General features: G+C 39.4%; 2 protein-coding genes across 20 annotated transcripts in view; one reads left to right on the top strand and one right to left on the bottom strand.

Annotated features, from left to right (window-relative positions):
• The window catches only part of PRRG1 (proline rich and Gla domain 1), a 466522-nt gene that overhangs the window by 276896 nt on the left and 169176 nt on the right, over positions 1-20450 (bottom strand). For 2 of the 19 annotated variants that reach the window (XM_055565378.1, XM_055565373.1), the window contains exon 2: positions 19552-19594. The exons of 15 other annotated variants lie outside the window; for them this stretch is intronic. The gene's annotated coding sequence lies outside the window, so the exon portion shown is untranslated. Of the gene's footprint in view, positions 1-14136; positions 14400-19506; positions 19595-20450 lie in introns of those variants that run through there. 2 more of the 19 variants (XM_055565372.1, XR_008708690.1) reach the window with 2 other exon arrangements.
• LOC129640133 (ferritin heavy chain-like) lies at positions 11315-11962 on the top strand. The gene has a single exon (XM_055565388.1). It carries the CDS (start codon positions 11411-11413, stop codon positions 11960-11962), a length of 552 nt encoding a protein of 183 aa, XP_055421363.1. The 5' UTR covers positions 11315-11410.

Genomic DNA, 20450 nt, shown 5'->3' with positions numbered 1-20450 from the left:
TTTTATTTTTAAACTTTACATAATTGTATTAGTTTTGCCAAATATCAAAATGAATCCGCCACAGGTATACATGTGTTCCCCATCTTGAACCCTCCTCCCTCCTCCCTCCCCATACCATCCCTCTGGGTCGTCCCAGTGCACCAGCCCCAAGCATCCAGTATCATGCATTGAACCTGGACTGGCAACTCGTTTCATACATGATATTTCACATGTTTCAATGCCATTCTCCCAAATCTTCCCACCCTCTCCCTCTCTCACAGAGTCCATAAGACTGTTCTATACATCAGTGTCTCTTTTGCTGTCTTGTACACAGGGTTATTGTTACCATCTTTCTAAATTCCATATATATGCGTTAGTATACTGTATTGGTGTTTTTCTTTCTGGCTTACTTCACTCTGGATAATAGGCTCCAGTTTCATCCACCTCATTAGAACTGATTCAAATGTATTCTTTTTAATGGCTGAGTAATACTCCATTGTGTATATGTACCACAGCTTTCTTATCCATTCATCTGCTGATGGACATCTAGGTTGCTTCCATGTCCTGGCTATTATAACGAGTGTTGCAATGAACATTGGGGTACACGTGTCTCTTTCCCTTCTGGTTTCCTCAGTGTGTATGCCCAGCAGTGGGATTGCTGGATCATAAGGCAGGTCTATTTCCAGTTTTTTAAGGAATCTACACACTGTTCTCCATAGTGGCTGTACTAGTTTGCATTCCCACCAACAGTGCAAGAGGGTTCCCTTTTCTCCACACCCTCTCCAGCATTTATTGCTTGTAGACTTTTGGATCGCAGCCATTCTGACTGGTGTGAAATGGTACCTCATAGTGGTTTTGATTTGCATTTCTCTGATAATGAGTGATGTTGAGCATCTTTTCATGTGTTTGTTAGCCATCTGTATGTCTTCTTTGGAGAAATGTCTATTTAGTTCTTTGGCCCATTTTTTGATTGGGTCATTTATTTTTCTGGAGTTGAGCTGTAGGAGTTGCTTGTATATTCTCGAGATTAGTTGTTTGTCAGTTGCTTCATTTGCTATTATCTTCTCCCATTCTGAAGGCTGTCTTTTCACCCTGCTAATAGTTTCCTTTGATGTGCAGAAGCTTTTAAGGTTAATTAGGTCCCATTTGTTTATTTTTGCTTTTATTTCCAATATTCTGGGAGGTGGGTCATAGAGGATCCTGCTGTGATGTATGTCAGAGAGTGTTTTGCCTATGTTCTCCTCTAGGAATTTTATAGTTTCTGGTCTTACGTTTAGATCTTTAATCCATTTTGAGTTTATTTTTGTGTATGGTGTTAGAAAGTATTCTAGTTTCATTCTTTTACAAGTGGTTGACCAGATTTCCCAGCACCACTTGTTAAAGAGATTGTCTTTAATCCATGTATTAACTTTTTAAAAAACAAGCATTTTATTTTCAAATAGTAAAAAGTGATAGTTGACTCATACTGGCAGACTAGAAACAAAAAAACAATTATCTAAATGAGAAAGGATATAGTTAGCAAACCAGAGATTTTGAGGCATGCATGAAAGATAAAACCATGATATGCTTTCACAATTATAAAACCAGAGAATTAAAAGTAACTGCAGCAGACTACTCGGAGATCAAGATACCAAAAAAGAGGACACTGAGCTTACCTCCCCTCATGAACAGATCAAAAATACATCTACACTTGGAGTAATTTATCACTGAAAACAAAATGGAGACTGACAGGAAGGCTCTTCTATTCTACAATGAAGACTGGAAGAAAGATACACATAGGAAGGAAGGGAGGGAGGGAGGGAGGATAAGCAATAGGATTGGGACCTGCGCTCCTAGCAGGGAACACAGACGAGGGAGATCACATGTGCTTGGAATCTTCCCTGGGGGGTGAGTGGTTCAAACCACATACTGGGCACCCCAGATCTGGGGTCTGATCCGGGTAAGATGAGTCCCTTGGCTGGCTTGAAGACCAATAGCACTGGCAAAGGTGCTGTGAGAAACCTAGACACCACTCATGTACACACTTGCAGAGGAATAAGATTGAGACTGAATGGGACTCTAACCAGTTTCCTGCAACCACCCTAGTGCATACCCCAGTCCACTTCAAGTGCATGCTCTGGCCTGTCTTGCTCCATCACACAGCTCCCCACTAAGGCAAAGGCTGCCATTGCTGAAGAGAGTGCACAGTTGTGGGGTATGGAGCTGGCTCAGACCCAGCACTACATCTAAATGGGGCAAGGGCAGCCAATGATGGCACTCTAGGGAGGCAGCAGGTCAGGAATATCTGGAACTCAGACTGGGTGCTGGGACGAACCAAGCACAAGCCCAGACCCACACAAGGAACCCACTCTGGCACCTCTTGCTCCAGTGCTGCTCCCTTCCAGGGTCAAAATGTTGATGCTGGGAGAAGGGAGAACATACATTTAGAGGAAACATAACCAGCTTAGACCCAACCCTCTAGGCTTCTGCTCCAGCACTTTGGGACTCAATCCCACCCCTAATAGAGTGGCATTTGCCACTCAGCATAGGAGAAGCCCATCTCATACCTGGCTCTGACTCTAGCTCCTCCATCTCCAGCCCTACTGCCCACCAAGGTGATAGTTGCCAGGAAATCCTTGGGGAAGATATGATTCATGCTCACTTCAGATTCAGCTCTACCACCAAAGCTACTGGGCACACACAAATTGTATAAGGATGCTCCCACAAAAGGACACCCCTTCAAGAATGGGATTGGTAACTGTTTTACCTAATTTCATAGAGACAGACAAAGTTAAACAAAATGAGAAGATGAAGGAATTTATTTCACACACACACAAGAAAAAACTCTGGAAAAAAAAATACTGAAACAGGTAATTAATTTACCAGATAAAGAGTTCAAATAATTAGTAATAAGAATGCTAAGTGAACTAGGGAAAAGAATAGATGAATATAGCAAGAATTTTAACAAGGAACTAGAAAATATAAAAAAGAACCAGTCAGAGCTGAAGAATACAATAAGTTAAATGGAAAAAACAAAAAACAAAAAACAAAACAAAACACTATGAGGGATTAACAGCAGACTAAGTGATACTGAAGCATGCATAAGTGATCTGAAAGATAAAATAATGAAAACCACTCAATCAGAACAGCAAAAAGAAAAAAAAAAGTCCAGTTCAAAAAATGAGAACAACTGAAGGGACCTCTAGGACAACATCAAATAATACTAACATTTGTATTATAGAAGTCATAAAGGAGTATAGTTAATAAAAAAAAAGAGGTCAAAAATAAATTTGATAGATTTATGGATGAAAAATTCCCAAACCTGAAGGAAATTGTTATCCAGGCATAGGAAGCAGAGAAGTTCCAAAATAAAATGAAAGCAAAAAGACCTACACCAGAATGTATCATAATTAAAGTGGCAAAAATTAAACAGAATTCTAAAGGCAACAAGAGAAAAATAGAATCATATACAAGGGAACATCCATAATGCTATCAGCTGACTGATAGCAGAAACTTTGCAAGCTAGAAGGTAGAGGCATGGTATTTTTAAAGTGATTAAAGGGAAAACCCTATAGCCTAAGATACCCTACCCAGCAAAATTATCATTCAGAATTGAAAAAGAGATAAGGAACTTTCCAGAGAAGCAAAAATTAAGAGTCCATCAATACTAAATCAATCCTAAAGAAAATAGTAAAGAATCTCCTCTGCATAGAAAAGCAAAGGCTACAACAAGAACTAAGAATCTCCAGAAAAGGAAAAACCCCACTAGTAAAGGCAAATATATAGTAAAAGCTATGGAATAACCACTTAAATAAGCTAGTATAGATATTAAAAGACAAAAACTGAAAAATCAACTATAAATACAATAACAGTTAAGGCATAAATATGAAGATGTAAAATATGACATCAAAAACACAAAATGTGAAGGAAGGGAGCTAAAATAATGAAGACCTTTTACAATACGTTTGAATTTAAATGACTACCAGTTTAAAACAATTATAGTTATAAGTCACCATATCTGAATCCCAAGGTAACCACAAATCAAAAACCTACAACAGATTCACAAAAACTAGAGAGAAAGGAACACAACTATGCCATTAAAGAAAATCATCCAATCATCAGGGAAGAAATTAAAAGAAGAAAAGAACAGAATCACTACAAAAACAACCAGAAAATAAATAACAAACTGGTAGTAAGTACAATACACATCAATAATCACTTTAAAGGTCAATGGACTTAATGATCCAATCTGAAGAAAAAAGGTGGATGACTGGATAGAAAAAAAACAATATTACTGGATAGAAAAAAAAAAAAAAAGACCATCTATATGCCACCTACAAGAGACTTATTTAAGAGCTAAAGACAAGCATAGGCTTAAAGTGAAAGGATGGAAAAAGATTTCTCATGCAAATGGAAATGACAAAAAAGCAGAGGTGGCAATACTCATATGAGACAAAATAGATGTTAAAACAAAGTCTATAACAAAAGACAAAGAAGGGCATCATATAATGATAAAGGAATCAATACCAGAAGAGGATATAACACTTGTTATCATATATGCATCTATTATGCTATGCTAAGTCATTTCAGTCGTGTCCGACTCTGTGTGACCCCAAAGATGGCAGCCCACCAGGCTCCCCCGTCCCTGGGATTCTCCAGGCAAGAACACTGGAGTGGGTTGCCATTTCCTTCTCCAATGCATGAAAGTGAAAAGTGAAAGTGAAGTCACTCAGTCGTGTCTGACTCTTAGCGACCCCATGGATTGCAGCCTAGCAGGCTCCTCCGTCCATGGGATTTTCCAAGCAAGAGTACTGGAGTGGGGTGCCATTGCCTTCTCCAATAGGAACATCTAAATATATAAAGCAAATATTATCAGACATAACAGGAGAAACAGACAATAATACAATAATAGTAGGGAACATTAACACCTCACTTATATCAATGGACAGATCATCCAGACAGAAAATCAAATAAGGGAACAGTAGTCTTAAATGACACAATACACCAGCTGGACTTCATAGATATCTATAAGACATTCTATCCCAAAACAGCAGGATACATATTCAAGTGTACATGGAATATTCTCCAGGTTGGATCACATACTAAGGCCAAAACACCAGTCTCAACAAATTTAAGAGGATAGAAAGTATATCAAGCATTTTTTTCAGACCACAATGGTATAAAACCAGAAATTAATTACAGGAAGAAAAATGGGAAAACACTACAAAAACCAGTGGATCAATGAAGAAATCAAAGACGATATTAGAAAGTACCTCAAGACAAATGACAATGGAAACACAACTTTCCAAAATCTATGAGATAAGGGGACTTCTATGGCAGTTCAGTGGTTAAGACTCTGCACTTCCAATGCAGGAGGAGTGGGTTCAAATCTGGTTGGGGAACTATTAATAAGATCTCACATGCTGTATGGTATGGTCCCCTCTCCAAACAACCACCACCAAAAAAAAAAAAAAACCACCCACAGAATAAACCCAAAATCTATGGGACGCAACAACAGCAGTTCTAAGAGGGAACATTATAGTGATACAAGCATACCTCAAGAAACAAAAATCTCAAACAACCTAACCTACCATCTATGAGAATTAGAAAAATAAGAACAGTTAGTAGAAGGAAGGAAATTATAAACAGCAGAGAGAAAATAAGAGAGACTCAAAAACCCATAGAAAAGATCAATGAAACCAAGAGATTGTTTTTTGAAAAGAATAAAACCACAATATTGATTATTCTAATCCAAGAATGTGGTATACCTCTCCATCTGTTTGTGTCATCTTTAATTTCTTTCATCAGTGTCTTATAGTTTTCTGCATACAGGTCTTTTGTCTCTTTAGGTAAACTTATTCCTAAATATTTTATTATTTTTGTTGCAATGGTGAATGGGATTGTTTTCTTAATTTCACTTTCTGACTTTTCTTTGTTAGTGTATAGGGGTGCAAAGGATTTCCGTGTATTAATTTTATACTCTGCCACTTTGCTATACTCAATGATTAGGGCTAGTAATTTTATGGTGTCATCTTTAGAGTTTTCTATGAAAGAATCATGTTATCTGCCAACTGTGAGAGTTTTACTTCTTTTCCAATCTGGATTCATTTCATTTCTTTTTCTTCTCTGATTGCTATGGCTAGGACTTCCCAAACTATGTTGAATAATAGTGGTGAGTGTGGGCACCCTTGTCTTAAATGACCATATTACTCAAAGCAATCTATAGATTCAATGTGATCCCGATCAAACTACCAATGGTATTCTTCACAGAACTAGAACAAATAATTTCAAAATTTGTATGGAAACACAAAAGTCCCCAAACAGCCAAAGCAATCTTAAGAAGAATGGAGTTGGAGGAATCAACTTCCCTGACTTCAGATCATATTATAAAGCTATAGGCATTAAGACACTATGGTACTGGCATAAAAACAGCATTATGGACCAATGTGTTCCATTGGTCTACATTTGTATAGATAGAAAGCCCAGAGATAAATCCATGCACCTATAGGCACCTTATCTTCGACAAAAGAGGCAAAAACATACACCAGAGAAAAGACAGTCTCTTCAATAAATGGTGCTGGGAAAATTAGGCACCTACATGGAATGGAATTAGAGCGTTTCCTAACACCACACACACACACACACACACACACACACAACCAGAAAAAAATTAAAATGCATTAAAGACCTAAATGTAAGATCAGAAACTGTAAAACTCTTAGAGGAAAACATAGGCCGAACACTCTTTGACATAAATCACAGCAAGATCTTCTATGACCTATCTTCTATAGTAATTTTGCAAAACTAATACAGTTATCTAAAGTTTAAAAATAAAATAAAATTAAAAAAAAAAGAAAATAAAAACAAAAATAAACAAGTGGGACCTAATTAAACTTAAAAGCTTTTGCACAATGAAGGAAACTAGAAGTAAGATGAAAAGACAGCTCTCAGAATGGGAGAAAATAATAGCAAATGAAACAACTGACAAAGGATTAATCTCCAAAATATACAAGCAGCTCATGCTGCTCAATACCAGAAAAACAAACAACCCAATCAAAAAGTAGGCAGACCTAAACAGACATTTCTCCAAAGAGACATACAGATGGCTAATAAACACCAAAAAAGATGCTCAACATCGCTTATTATTAGAGACATGCAAATAAAAACTACAATGAGGTATCACCTTACACTGGTCAGAATCACCATCATCAAAAAGTCTACAAACAATAAATGCTGGAGAAGGTGTGGAGAAAAGGGAACCCTCCTGCACTGTTGGTAGGAATGCAAATTGATACAGCCACTATGGAGAACAATATGGAGATGCCTTAAAAACACAACAAAAAACTAGGATTAAGACTATCATATGACCCAGCAATCTCACCACTGGGCATATACTCTGAGGAAAGCATTATTGAAAAAGACACACGTATCCCAATGTTCATTGCAGCACTAGGTACAATAGCTAGGACATGGAAGCAACCTAGATCTCTATGGGCAGATGAATGGATAAAGAAATTGTGGTATATGTAAGCAATGGAATATTACTCAGCCATAAAAAGGAACACATCTGAATCAGTTCTAATGAGGTAGATGAACCTAGAGCCTACTGCACAAGGTGAAGCTAAGTTAAAAAGAGAAGACAAATATCATATATTAACGCATATATATGGAATCTAGAAAGATGGTACTGATGATCCTATTTGCAGGGTAGCAAAGGAGATACAGACATAAAGAACAGACTTAGGGTCACTGAGAGGGAGGGAGAGGGTGAGATGACTTGAGAAAGTAGTACTGAAACATATACATTACCATATGTAAAATAGATAGCCAGTGGGAATTTGCTGTATGATGCAGGGAACCCAAAGCCAGTGCTCTGTGACAACCTAGGGGGTGGGATGGGAGGTTTGAGAGGGAGGGGACATATGTATACCTATGGCTGATTCATGTTGATGGATGGCAGAAGCTATCACAATATTGTAATTATCATCCAACTAAAAATTAAAAGAAAAAATAATTTAAGATAAACAAACCCAAAAGCCTAAAGACAAAAAGAGAGAGGACCAAAGCAAACCAAATAAGAAATGAAAGAGGAGAAATTATAATTAATATCACAAAGGTACAAAAATCATAAAAGAATATTATGAACAGTTATATGCCAACAAATTGGACAACCTAGAAAAAATGGATAAATTTCTATAAATACAAAAATTTCCAAGACTGAATCTGGAAGAAACAAAAAATCTGAACAGACTGTTTACTAGTAGTAAAGTTCAATTAGTAATAAATGAGCTATCAGAAAGGGAAAGCAAGAAAACAACCTCATTTAAAATCACATCAAAAATATATAGGAATAAACTTAACCAAGGAAGTGAAAGACTTACACTCTGAAAACTATAAAACACTGATGAAGGAAACTGAAGATGATACAAAGAAGGGGAAAGCTATGGCACCTTCATGGATGAGAAGAATACTGTTAAAATGTCCATATTGTCCAAAGCAATCTACAGATTTAATGCAATCCCTCTCAAAATACCCATGACATTTTCCACAAAACTTAGAACAAATAATCCTAAAATTCATATGGAACCACAAAGACAAAGCAATCTTAAGAAAAAAAGAACAAAGCTGGAGCTATCATGCACAGTGATTTCAGACTATGCTACAAAGCTACAGTATCAAAACAGTAGCTAAAAAAGGAACAAAACAGATGCATAGATCAGTGGAACAGAATAGAGTGCCCAGAAATAAAGCCATGTACATTATGGTCAGCTAATCTACCACAAAGAAAAGCAAGAATATACAACAGAAAAAAGACAGTCTCTTCAATAAGTGGTGCTGGGAAAACTGGACAGCTACATGTAAAAGAATGAGATTAGAACATTTCCAGACTCTACAAAAACAAACTAAAACTGGATTAAAGACCTACATGTTAGACCAGAAACCATAGAACTCCTAGATGAAAAAACACTATTTGACATAAAAGGTAGCAGTATTTTAGACCTGTCTCCTAAGCAAAGGAAATAAAAGAAAAAATAAACAAATGGGACATAAGTAAATTTAAAACTTTTGCACATCAAAGGAAGCCATCAACAAAACAAAAAGACAACCAACTGAATGGGAGAAAATATTGAAAAATATGTAACCAGCTCATACAACTCAAAAAAAAAAAAAAAAAAAAAAAAAAAAAAACCCAAACAACCCAACTGAAAAATGGGCAGAATGCGTGAGTGGACATTTTTCCAGGGAGGACATACAGATGGCCAAAAGGCACATGAAAAGATATTCAACATCACTAGTTAGAGAAATGCAAATCAAAAACACTTGAGAAATCTCCTCATACCTGTCAGAATGGCTATCATCAAGAAGACCACAAATAGCAAGTGTTGGCAAGGATGTGAAGAAAAGAGAACCCTAGTACTCTGTTGGTGGGAATGTAAATTGGTGAAGCTACTGTAGAAAACAGTATGGAGAATTCTCAAAAAATGAAAAACAGGACTACCATATGACCCAGGAATTCCACTCCTGGGCATATATCCAAAGAAAATAAAATAAAAACACTAATTTGAAAAGATGCATGTAACCCAATGTTCATAGCAACATTATTTACAATAGCCCAAGTATCCATCAACAGATGAATGGATAAAGATGTGGTGTACAGAATACTATAATGGAATACTATTCAGCCATAAAAAGACAAAATCTGCCACTTGCAACATGAATGAACCTGGAGGATATTATGCTTCATGAAATAAGTCAGACAGAGAAAGACATATACTGTATGTTATCACTTATATTTAGAATCTAAAAAATAGAGCAAATGAATGTAACAAAACAGAAAGAGATTTACAGATTTAGATAACAAACTAATGGTTAACAGGTTCCACTAGTAGGGAAGGGGAGACAGAAAGGCAGAAGGGAGGAGAAAGAAAGGAAGAGGTACAAGACAGGAGTAGGGGATTAAGAGGTACAAACTATTCTGTATAAAATAAATAAGCTACAAAGATATGCTATAGAGCACAGGGAATAGAACCAGTTATTTTTATAGTAACTTTGAATAGAGTATAGTCTATAGAAATATTGAATCACTAAGTTGTACACGTGAAACTAACATAGTATAAATAAACCATACTTCATTAAAAAAAAATAAAGAAAAATAAAATAATATGCCTGTAGTAGAAAGCCAAGCACATTCAAAGAAAGTTCAAGAACAGAGTTGATGAAATCCAAGCAGTGCAGAAGGTCCTGGTGGACTGTGAGGTTGAAGAGTTCCTCTTTGAACAACAGTTCTGTTTTCCACACCCAAGCTCTGACCCTACCCAATCTTCCTTACATTGGACAAAGCCAAAGTGGCATTTGATCAGCTTAATCTCCCAAAACTACACTCCAAAGACAGTGAATTACTTGACCAGGAAAGGAACCCAAATTAGAGCAGACATGAGGCAAAACAGAAGGACACATCTATCTGAAGAGCAATCCACTTAAGTTTTCTGATGTCAGAGAAATGCCATGCTTTTAGCATTTGGAAGGGTCCCTATACTACCTTAAAAGTTTTATGCCACATACACCCAAAGGAACTGACACACTCCCCCCTACCATACAAAGGAGATGCATGTTGATGAAATGGACGTCATAACTGTACATCAGATCCATGCTAATCATTTGATTCTGAGGCTAATCCAATGAATCCTTTATTCCCAAATATGGATGGATAAATGCTTGCCAGATATTTGAGGGAAGTGAACGAGAGGATCATGATGAACAAACAGAACTATTTCTGGAGGAAAAAAAATATAATACAGGAAAAGAAAAGAACATTACCAAAAAATGCAAATTCATATCCTCTAAGGAAGCCAGCGGGTTTATAAAATGAGAATAGGGTGCTGTAAAAGGGAGCAATTAGAGAACAAGAGAAAGTCCTTGAAAAACAGAAATATTACAGCAAAAGGATGCTTGGGGCTGGTGCACTGGGACGACCCAGAGGGATGGAATGGGGAGGGAGGAGGGAGGAGGGTTCAGGATGGGGAGCACATGTATACCTGTGGCGGATTCATTTTGATATTTGGCAAAACTAATACAATTATGTAAAGTTTAAAAATAAAATAAAATTGAAGAACAAAAAAATAAATAAATAAAATAAAATAAAATATAATAGATGCCAGGTGCTCAGCTCAGTCTCTGCCCCACCCAGGCTCTGGTGGAACCTGGAACACTGGGCTCGGGCTCCGCCCACCAGCACGCCCCATCTCCAGCTGAAGTGGAACGTCCGTCCCCCTCGTAAACCTGGAAACGGAATCCTCTTTCAGTTCATCCCAGAGCTGCCGCCCTGATTTGAGCCGCCTGTCTCAGGCCACCTTAATAGTCCACCCTGGGTACTCTCCCAGGCCACCTGTACCGGCGCTGTGGCTTCACGGTCACTCTGACCCTCTCACCTCCCACACCTGCGGTGCGAGTTATGCAGCCCGCACCGCCCTCGCAGGTACGCCAGAACTACCACCCAGAGTGTGAGGCCGCGGTCAACAGCCACGCCAACCTGGAGCTCCACGCCTCCTTCCAGTGCCTGGCAGTGGCCTTCTACCTCGACCGTGATGATGTGGCCTTAACGCACTTCTCCTGCTTCTTCCTGCTCCACTCCCATGAGCATAACAAGAGGGCTGAGAGCCTGATGTTCCTGCAGAACCAGCGCGGGGGCCATGTCTCCTTCCAGAACATCAGGAAGCCAGAGACCCAAGAGTGGGAGAGTGGTCTCAAAGCCATGCAAGATGCTCTGAACGTAGAGGAGCACATCAACCAAAGCCTGCTCGACCTGCACCAGCTGGCCACCGAAAAGCGCGACCCCCACCTGTGCCACTTCCTGGAGACCGGCTACCTGGACCAGCAGGCGGAGTTCATCAAGGAGCTGGCGGGCCATGTCAGCATCCTGAGTAAGATGGGGTCCCCGGAAGACGGCCTGGCAGAGTACCTCTTTGACAAGCTTACCCTGGGTGATGGTGACAAGAAAAACTGATACCTGGACTCTAAGTCCAAAAGTGGACTTTTCCCAGAGTCAGGGATGATTGCACAAGGTCATTGTGTCTGCTATGCAGTCCCCAGTATTGCCCTTGCAGAAAAATTCACTGAAGTTTTTCTTCTTTCAATTTTGCCATTCCTTGCAATAAAGTTATTGGTTCCTAAAGAAATAAAGGTCTCTGGTTGATGTGTGTGTGCAAACTCCTAACTTTTCAAGTTTTAAAACAGGTATCCAGGAGTCTCTCCAGCTACCAATGCCCTGTCCATAGACAGGTTGGGATTTCCACAGAGGGAGGGAGAAGGGGTTCCATGGGACCCTGGAAAATACAAAATCCATTTCCCCCTAATAAGCAATGTGATATATGGTGGGGGGGGGGGTGAGGTGAGGCTCTGGTGAATGTGGGTGCCCGGGAATAGTAGAAGTATGAAAATCACAATAATGGTGCCTCTGGAGGAAGAATGAAGGGAATGGCATGGTTCATGGGTTAAAATAAAGGGTTCCTAAATTTTACCTGAAAACTCTGAGTTTACTACAATATGTAAATGTTAGTGTTTGTTAATTCTGGGAAGCAGGATGGAGATCACAGAAGCCAGACTGGTGGAGACCCTCTTTGACAAGCTCACCCTGGGCGATGGTGACAAAGGTAACTGAGCCTTAGGCTGGACTGTCCACAGACAAAGGGGTGACTCCCTAGGTCACCATGCTGAACATGCATGTTGTCCTTACAAAACATGCAAAAGTATTTTTATTGTGCCCTTCCTTCCATTAAGGTTACATGGCACCCCAAGCCCCAGATTACCTCAATAGAAGGACTGAAAAACATAAGGCCAAGATTGAAGGTCAATTTGTAGTATTAAGTATCAAGCAGCATAAATCTCTCTGAATGTTAAGATTCTGACTCTGACTCTGGCTGCTTTGAAGAATGCAGAGAGTGAAGCGAGTTGAAGCTGGAAGACCAATTGAGAGACTATAGCAGGCCTAGAGAAACAATGGTGGCTTAAACTGTGGCATTGGCAGAGGAAGAGATGTAGACAAATTTCAGATGAATTGCATGAGTCTATAATGTTTGCTTTATGGACCAGAGGTGATGAATGGGAAATGGTGAAAATAACCTAGGATCCAGTTTGGATTTGAACACCCTGGCTGATGGTCGTGCTATTTATGAAGCTGGGGATGTCTTCAGGGGGACTCGAGGAGCTGGGAAGACATGTCATGTAAAATCTGAGATGCCTATTAGATACCCAAGTGGAACTGTCATGCAGGCAGCCAGAAAAATGAATCTGATGCTTGGGTGGGAGATCAGGTTTGGAAAGACACATATGGGATATATTAGCGTATACATAGATGGGTTGAGGTCATGGAGTAGATTAAGCTGACCAGAAGGGAAGTAGGGAGATTATGGCATAGGCAGCCCCAAACCCAGGGCAGCCAAGCTTCAGAGGATGGGATGAGGTGCTGGAACACCTAGAGGGCTGCTGGGCCCATCTGGATCGTTACCTCATTCCAGACTGTGGCCACCTATGTCTACTCAGTTGATCTCAAAATCAGCTTCTTCCTAACCTCAGTGTGACCTCAGGCTCCTCCTCTGTAGATGTGGAGAGGCGTGATCCTATTACCTTATCTTCTTGACAATGGGTAGACATTATTTCCCAGCAAAAAGGTTTCCCAAGGAAAGAGTAGACCTGATTTTCTGTTGTTTTTCTTTTTTTCTGTTCTTTTAAAACTCTTCCGTTCTTTCAATTTGTTCTTTATTTACCAGATAAAATCTGTTCCCATGTAAACCCTAAGGCTGTCTCTGTCTGAGAAAAAATACTCAGAACATACAGTATTATTTCTTCTGTGTCATGAATGGTGTTCAAAGATCAAAGTTAGAAATTTGCAGACTTTGTATCCTATTTGCAAAGCCACATAGATAGCTTGAGCCATTTTTGAGATAATAGATTGCTTTTAACATTCACTAAAGTATAAACAAGTTTAGCTAAACAGTACTTTCTTTCTATATTGCCTCATAATTGTGCTTTAATACTTTCTTAAAAATGAAGATTATAGCCCTTTTAGTTTCCAGAAAATGATAGTGAATGGTATTTGCCCTTTTACTCTTTTTAGTCAAATTTGTTCAAATATGTTTAGTCAAACATATATATATATATATATATACACACACACACACACATATATATGTACATATATTTGAGATTAATATATATATATATATATATACACACACACATATATAGTTGTTGTTTAGTCATTAAGTCATGTCCACCTCTTTTCAACTCCATGGACTGTAGCTCGCCAGGCTCCTCTGTCCATAGGATTCTCCAGGCAAGAATACTGGAGTGGGTTGCCAAATCCTCCTCCAGGGGATCTTCCAGGCCCAGGGATTGAACCCAGGTCTCCTTCACTGGCAGGCAAATTCTTTACCACGAGCCACCTGGGAAGCATATATATATATATATTTTTTTTTTCATGTTCTCCTCTAGATATGAAGAAGCACAGGATGAGCAGCTGTTTGTCTGTAACTATAATATAAATCCTTCTTCTCTTATTTTGGAGAAGCAGTTTAGTGTCATGGATTCTTGAACACAGATGCCCTGAGTTCAAATGCCAGTTAAACTACTTACAAAATTGGGGGAACTTAGGAAATTTATTTTATTTCTCTGGGCCTTGCATGTAAAATAGGGATAATAAAAGCATCAGCCCCACCAGAGAAAATATTTTAAATGACGCAAACAACAAGGGATTAATTTCCAAAATACACAGCTTATATACATGAATAACAACAACAACAAAACCCAATCAAAAAATGGGCAGAAGACTTAAATAGACATTTCTCCAAAGAAGACATTCAGTTCAGTTCAGTTGCTCATTCGTGTCTAACTCTTTGCAACCCCATGAATCACAGCATGCCAGGCCTCCCTGTCCATCACCAACTCCCGGAGTTCACTCAGACTCATGTCCATCGAGTCAGTGATGCCATCCAGCCATCTCATCCTCTGTCATCCCCTTCTCTTCCTGCCCTCAATCCCTTCCAGCATCAGAGTCTTTTCCAATGAGTCAATTCTTCGCATGAGGTGGCCAAAGTACTGGAGTTTCAGCTTTAGCATCAGTCCTTCCAAAGAACACCCAGGACTGATCTCCTTTAGGATGGACTGGTTGGATTTCTTTGCAGTCCAAGGGACTCTCAAGAGTCTTCTCCAACACCACAGTTCAAAAGCATCAATTCTTCGGCACTCAGCTTTCTTCACAGTCCAACTCTCACATCCATACATGACCACTGGAAAAACCATAGCCTTGACTAGACGGACCTTTGTTGGCAAATTAGTGTCTCTGCTTTTGAATATGCTATCTAGGTTGGTCATAACTTCCCTTCCAAGGACCAAGCGTCTTTTAATTTCATGGCTGTAGTCACCATCTGCAGTGATTTTGGAGCCCCCCAAAATAAAGTCTGACACTGTTTCCACTGTTTCCCCATCTATTTCCCATGAAGTGATGGGACCAGATGCCACAATCTTCGTTTTCTGAATGTTGAGCTTTAAGCCAACTTTTTCACTCTCCACTTTCACTTTCATCAAGAGGGTTTTTAGTTCCTCTTCACTTTCTGCCATAAGGGTGGTGTCATCTGCATATCTGAGGTTATTGATATTTCTCCTGGCAATCTTGATTCCAGCTTGTGCTTCTTCCAGCCCAGTGTTTCTCATGATGTATTCTGCATATAAGTTACAGATGGCCAAAAATTACAAGAAAAGATGTTCAAGATCACTAATTAGAGAAATTCAAATCAAAACTACAATGAGGTATCACCTCATATTGATCAGAATGGCCATCATCAAAAAATCTACAAATAATAAGTGCTCGAGAGGGTGCAGAAAAAAGGGAACCCTCCTACACTGTTGGTGGGAATGTAAATTGGTATAGCCACTATGGAGAACAGTATGGGAGGTTCCTTAAAACACTAAACACAGAACTACCACATGATCTAGCAATCCCACTCCCTGGTATATATCCAAACAAAACTAAAATTCAAAAAGATACATGCACCTCAATGCTCACAGCAACACTCTTTACAATAGCCAAGACACGGAAGCAACCTAATACCACTGACAGATGAATGGATAAAGAATATGGGGGATACACATACACACAAAGTGGACTATTAGCTATAAAAAGAATGAAAGAATGCCATTTGCAGCAACACGGATGGATCTAGAGATGATTATACTAAGTGAAATAAATCAGAGAAAAATAAACGTCATATGATATCATATGTGGAATCTAAAATATGACACAAATGAACTTATTTACAAAACACAAAAAGGCTCAAAGATATAGAAAACAAACTTATGGTTACCAAAGGTAAAGGGAAGTGAGGAAGGAATAGATTAGGAGTTTGGGATCAGTGCATACACACCACTATGAATAGAATAAACAACATCCTACTGTATGGTACAACTATATTCAAAATCTTGTAATAAATAATAAGAAAAAAAAGAGTATGAAAAAGAACATGTTTATTTATAAATGAACTGCTTTGCTGGATACCAGAAACTAACATATCGTACATCAACTATACTTCAATTTTTAAAAGAAGTGTCAACCCCACTGGGTTGCAAAGAAGAATAAATGAGTTAATGTTTTTAAATGCTCACAACAGTGCCTGGCACATATAGTACATATATTACTTGTAAGCCATCATTTATCATCATTATCATCATCATCATTCGCTTAATTTCTAAGTCCCTCTGAGGTGTTTATGATTTGTTTATGAAAAGATTTCACATCTATACTTTGCCACTGGGGGTCTCTCTTGCATTTCTACCAACTGTGTCACTCTGCATATCAAGAAGGAGAAAGCCTCCCTAACTGCTTGGCTGTCAGTTGCTGCCAGGCTTCAGGAGAGTAGATGGCTATTTTCAGTGCCCCAAACTCGGGCCCAAGCCTGGAGGTGAGTTTTGCTGTGACAACTCTTTCTGGTAATCCCCCATTCATCTCAATCAGCCTTCCCTTTAAATCGGCCCCTAGAACAATTTTTTGCTTCTCTTTCCCCAACTCAGGTTCCCTGAGAGTCCTCTTTCCTTCCTGAACTACAGTCCACTCCTCAGAGGTGGGGAAGATGGAAAGGATGAAGAGCTAAGCCTGAACCCACTGTTTTCTGGATGTTTGGGTCTGAAAAGGAGAGGAATGGATGGAGTGAAAGGGGAGATAGGCAAAAGGGCTCCTGATAACACAGTAAGTGAAACTGACAAGTCACCACACACTTGATCTAGCACAGAAGTTCTCAAGCTGTGCTGCACCTTAGCATCACCTGTGGAGCTTTTCGAGTTCTCAATGCCCAGGCCACCTCCCAGACCAATTACATCAGTGTTGGGGGCGGGCCCTAGACATCCCAGTCATTGAAAACTCGTGAAAGTATCTTGCTACACAAAATGTGGTCCATGGACCAACAGGTCAGTGTCATCTGACAGCTTGTTAGAAATGCCAAATCCCAAGCTCAACCTCAGACCTACTGAATCAGAATCTGCATTTTAACAAGATCCTAGGTGATACATATGCACACTGAATTTTGAGTAGCATTCTTTTTTTTAATAAACTTATTTATTTTTAATTGGAGGATAATTGCTTTACAGTATTGTGTTGGTTTCTGCCATAAATCAACACGAATCAGCCATCAGTATACATATGTCCCCTCCCTCTTGAACCTCCCTCCACCTTCCACCCCATCCCACTCTTCTAAGTTGTCACAGAGCACGGGATTTAAGTTCCCCACCTCACACAGCAAATTCCTAGTGGCTATCTATTTTACATGTGATAATATATATGTTTCAATGTTGAGTAACAGTCTTTAGCATTCTATTTGTCAAACATGGCGGCACCTTGGAATCACCTAGGGTGCTGGAAAGTAATACCGATGGTTCGATTTAACCAACTCACTCAGTCATACTCTCATGTAAGTACTGGACCAAGAACAATAAAAACATACAAAGCACAATAAAAGCTCCAACAACAATAAGTGAACCAACAATTATTGATTACACACACATATTCAAATAGTGGCTTTTGCACAATCTGCTGTTTTATCTCCAAATGGTGTTTTTCGAGTGTGGGTTGGCCAACTACAGTCTGCAAGCCAAGTCTGGCCCCAGCTGGTTTTGAAACAAAGTTTTACTGTAACACAGCTACACCCATTCAATTACCTATTGTCTGAGGCCATATCCACCTACAACAGCAGAGTCAGTCACTGCAACGAAGACCGTATGGTCCACAAAGCCTAGAAGGTTTACAGGAAATCTCTGCCAATCCATGTTTGACAGTAATTGGCCACAGCCCTGAAGTCATCTCAAGCTGTCACATATTTTAAACTTTTCACCAGTCTTTGTGCAGCTCTTTGGCTTTTCCTGTTCCATTTTTCCTCACTTTCAATGACCATACTAGAATGGCTTAGCTGTTTATAATATTTTTTACATGTCCCTAACCCTCACACTGCCCAGAATTGTCATGGCCACCTTCCAGACTGACATCTTTGTGTATTTCAGCAAGTCAACCTGTTGACTTTCTTTGTCTTCAGTTTCCCTAGGCCCATACTCTAGCTTTGTTAATTGAGGGCCATTAGTCATCTGTCTTCTGGGAGCATTGGAGTGGGACTAGCCTTTTTGACTGATTCTCCATAATCACACATTCATCACAGATGCTGTTTAAAGTGCACTCATTTTTAAGTTATTGCAGTCTATTCCAATCACTTTTCTTACTGTGAGACATTTCATTAATATGCAAAGCTACTGCTCTGCCTGAGGAAGAATAGACTTCTTCCCTTTAATGTGTATTTTAACGTTTATTTTTTGGTCACATTTCTTCTGGTTTACAATGCATTATATCTGATATTAACTAACTATACCATGTGCAACAAGGAGATTTATTTTCTTTTTTTTTTTTCCTGTGGAGTAATTCCCTGGGCATGATTTTTTTCTCCCCAAAGTTTAGTTTACCCATAAAGTTCATGGAGAAGTAAAAGTTCCAATGTAAAATATTTTTAGAATCACAACTCAAGAAATAAACCTAAAATAAAGCATTCTAGGAGGGAGCATTCATGCAGCTTGGGAAATTTGTAACCAAGTAGCCAGTTCTTTCAACAAATGATCCTAGATTCTGTGAAGTGTTCTTCGCTATGCTTGGCACTAAGAATATAAGATGACTATGGGGCCACACAGAGTCGGACACGACTGAAGCGACTTAGCAGCAGCAGCAGGGTACAGTTACTGCTCCCAAGTGAGGTGGAAAAGATTGAGGAAGATACCTCAAGTCTATTTGAGTAGGATCTAAAAGAGGCGGCTTGAGACTTCCCTGGTGGTTCAGTGGCTAAGACTTCATGCTCCCAATGCAGTGGGCCCAGGTTCAATCCCTAGTCAGGGAACTAGATCCCACACGCCGCAACTAAGGGTTCATATGTCACAACTAAAGATTCCATATGATGCAACTAAATCTCGGTGCAGCCAAATCAATAGACAAAAATATTAAAAAATAAATAAATAAAAGAGGAGGCTTACAAGGTATAAAGTGAATGCATGAGAGGAAAAAGGTCTGAATCTTACATCCACTAAGGTGACATTGGGTCTTCAAAGAGGAACTGGAGCCCTACAAATGTAAAAGAGAGGGAAGGATATTTTAATGATGTTTATTTGCTGCAGAGGAGCCAATAGAGAGGGAAAGGTTACAAATTCAGGAGTGGTCTGGGATACAGTTAACTAAAGAAGATCCAGAGAAGAGAGGGGAGGTGGAGGATTTACATGACACAGGAGATGGGGAAGTTTTTCCCTTAAAGGAACTCTACCAAAACTCTTCTCTCAAAGGTAACCACTGGCTTTCTACCTCACATTACCAGGGGTCTCTCTTCAGCACCTGTCCTCCTTGATAATTCTGTAGTTCTTAATAGTGTCCTTCTTTCCTTACCTCCCTTGTCTTTTCATGGTTATCTAAGGTTTGTTTATAGAGAAGTATATAGACCTAACCATTCCCTGGATTCTGCTGTTGGCCTCTTCAACTCTTGTTCTATACATATTTCCTCTCCAATTCAGCCACATCCATGAGCTGATCTTTGTCTGTCTCTCTTTCTCCTCCCAGACACTCCTCTTGACCATGAAATTTGCACAGTCATCTGTGAAAGATCTCCTTCTGAATGCCCCCAGAAAACTCAGACTCAACAAGTCCACAGACGAACCCACTGTCCTTTCTCTAAACTCATTCTAGTTGTGCCATGCCTTCTCGTAGTCTCACAACTAAAAAAATTCAGAGTCAACCCTAGGCTTCTGGCTCTTAGTCTGAAATGTCTCTCTCCTCTCCTTGGGCTCTTCTCTTACAAGATACCCCCATCTTTTTCAGGCTCTAATCATCTAGGACCTAACAAGTTCCATCATCTCTGAACCTGTCAGGGTTCTTGGTGGCAAACCACAATGCTGCTGCTGCTGCTGTTGCTAAGTCACTCCAGTCATGT

Source organism: Bubalus kerabau, chromosome X (genome assembly GCF_029407905.1).
Source record: "Bubalus kerabau isolate K-KA32 ecotype Philippines breed swamp buffalo chromosome X, PCC_UOA_SB_1v2, whole genome shotgun sequence".
Lineage (NCBI taxonomy): Eukaryota > Metazoa > Chordata > Mammalia > Artiodactyla > Bovidae > Bubalus > Bubalus kerabau.
This window is presented reverse-complemented; position numbering and strand designations above follow the sequence as displayed.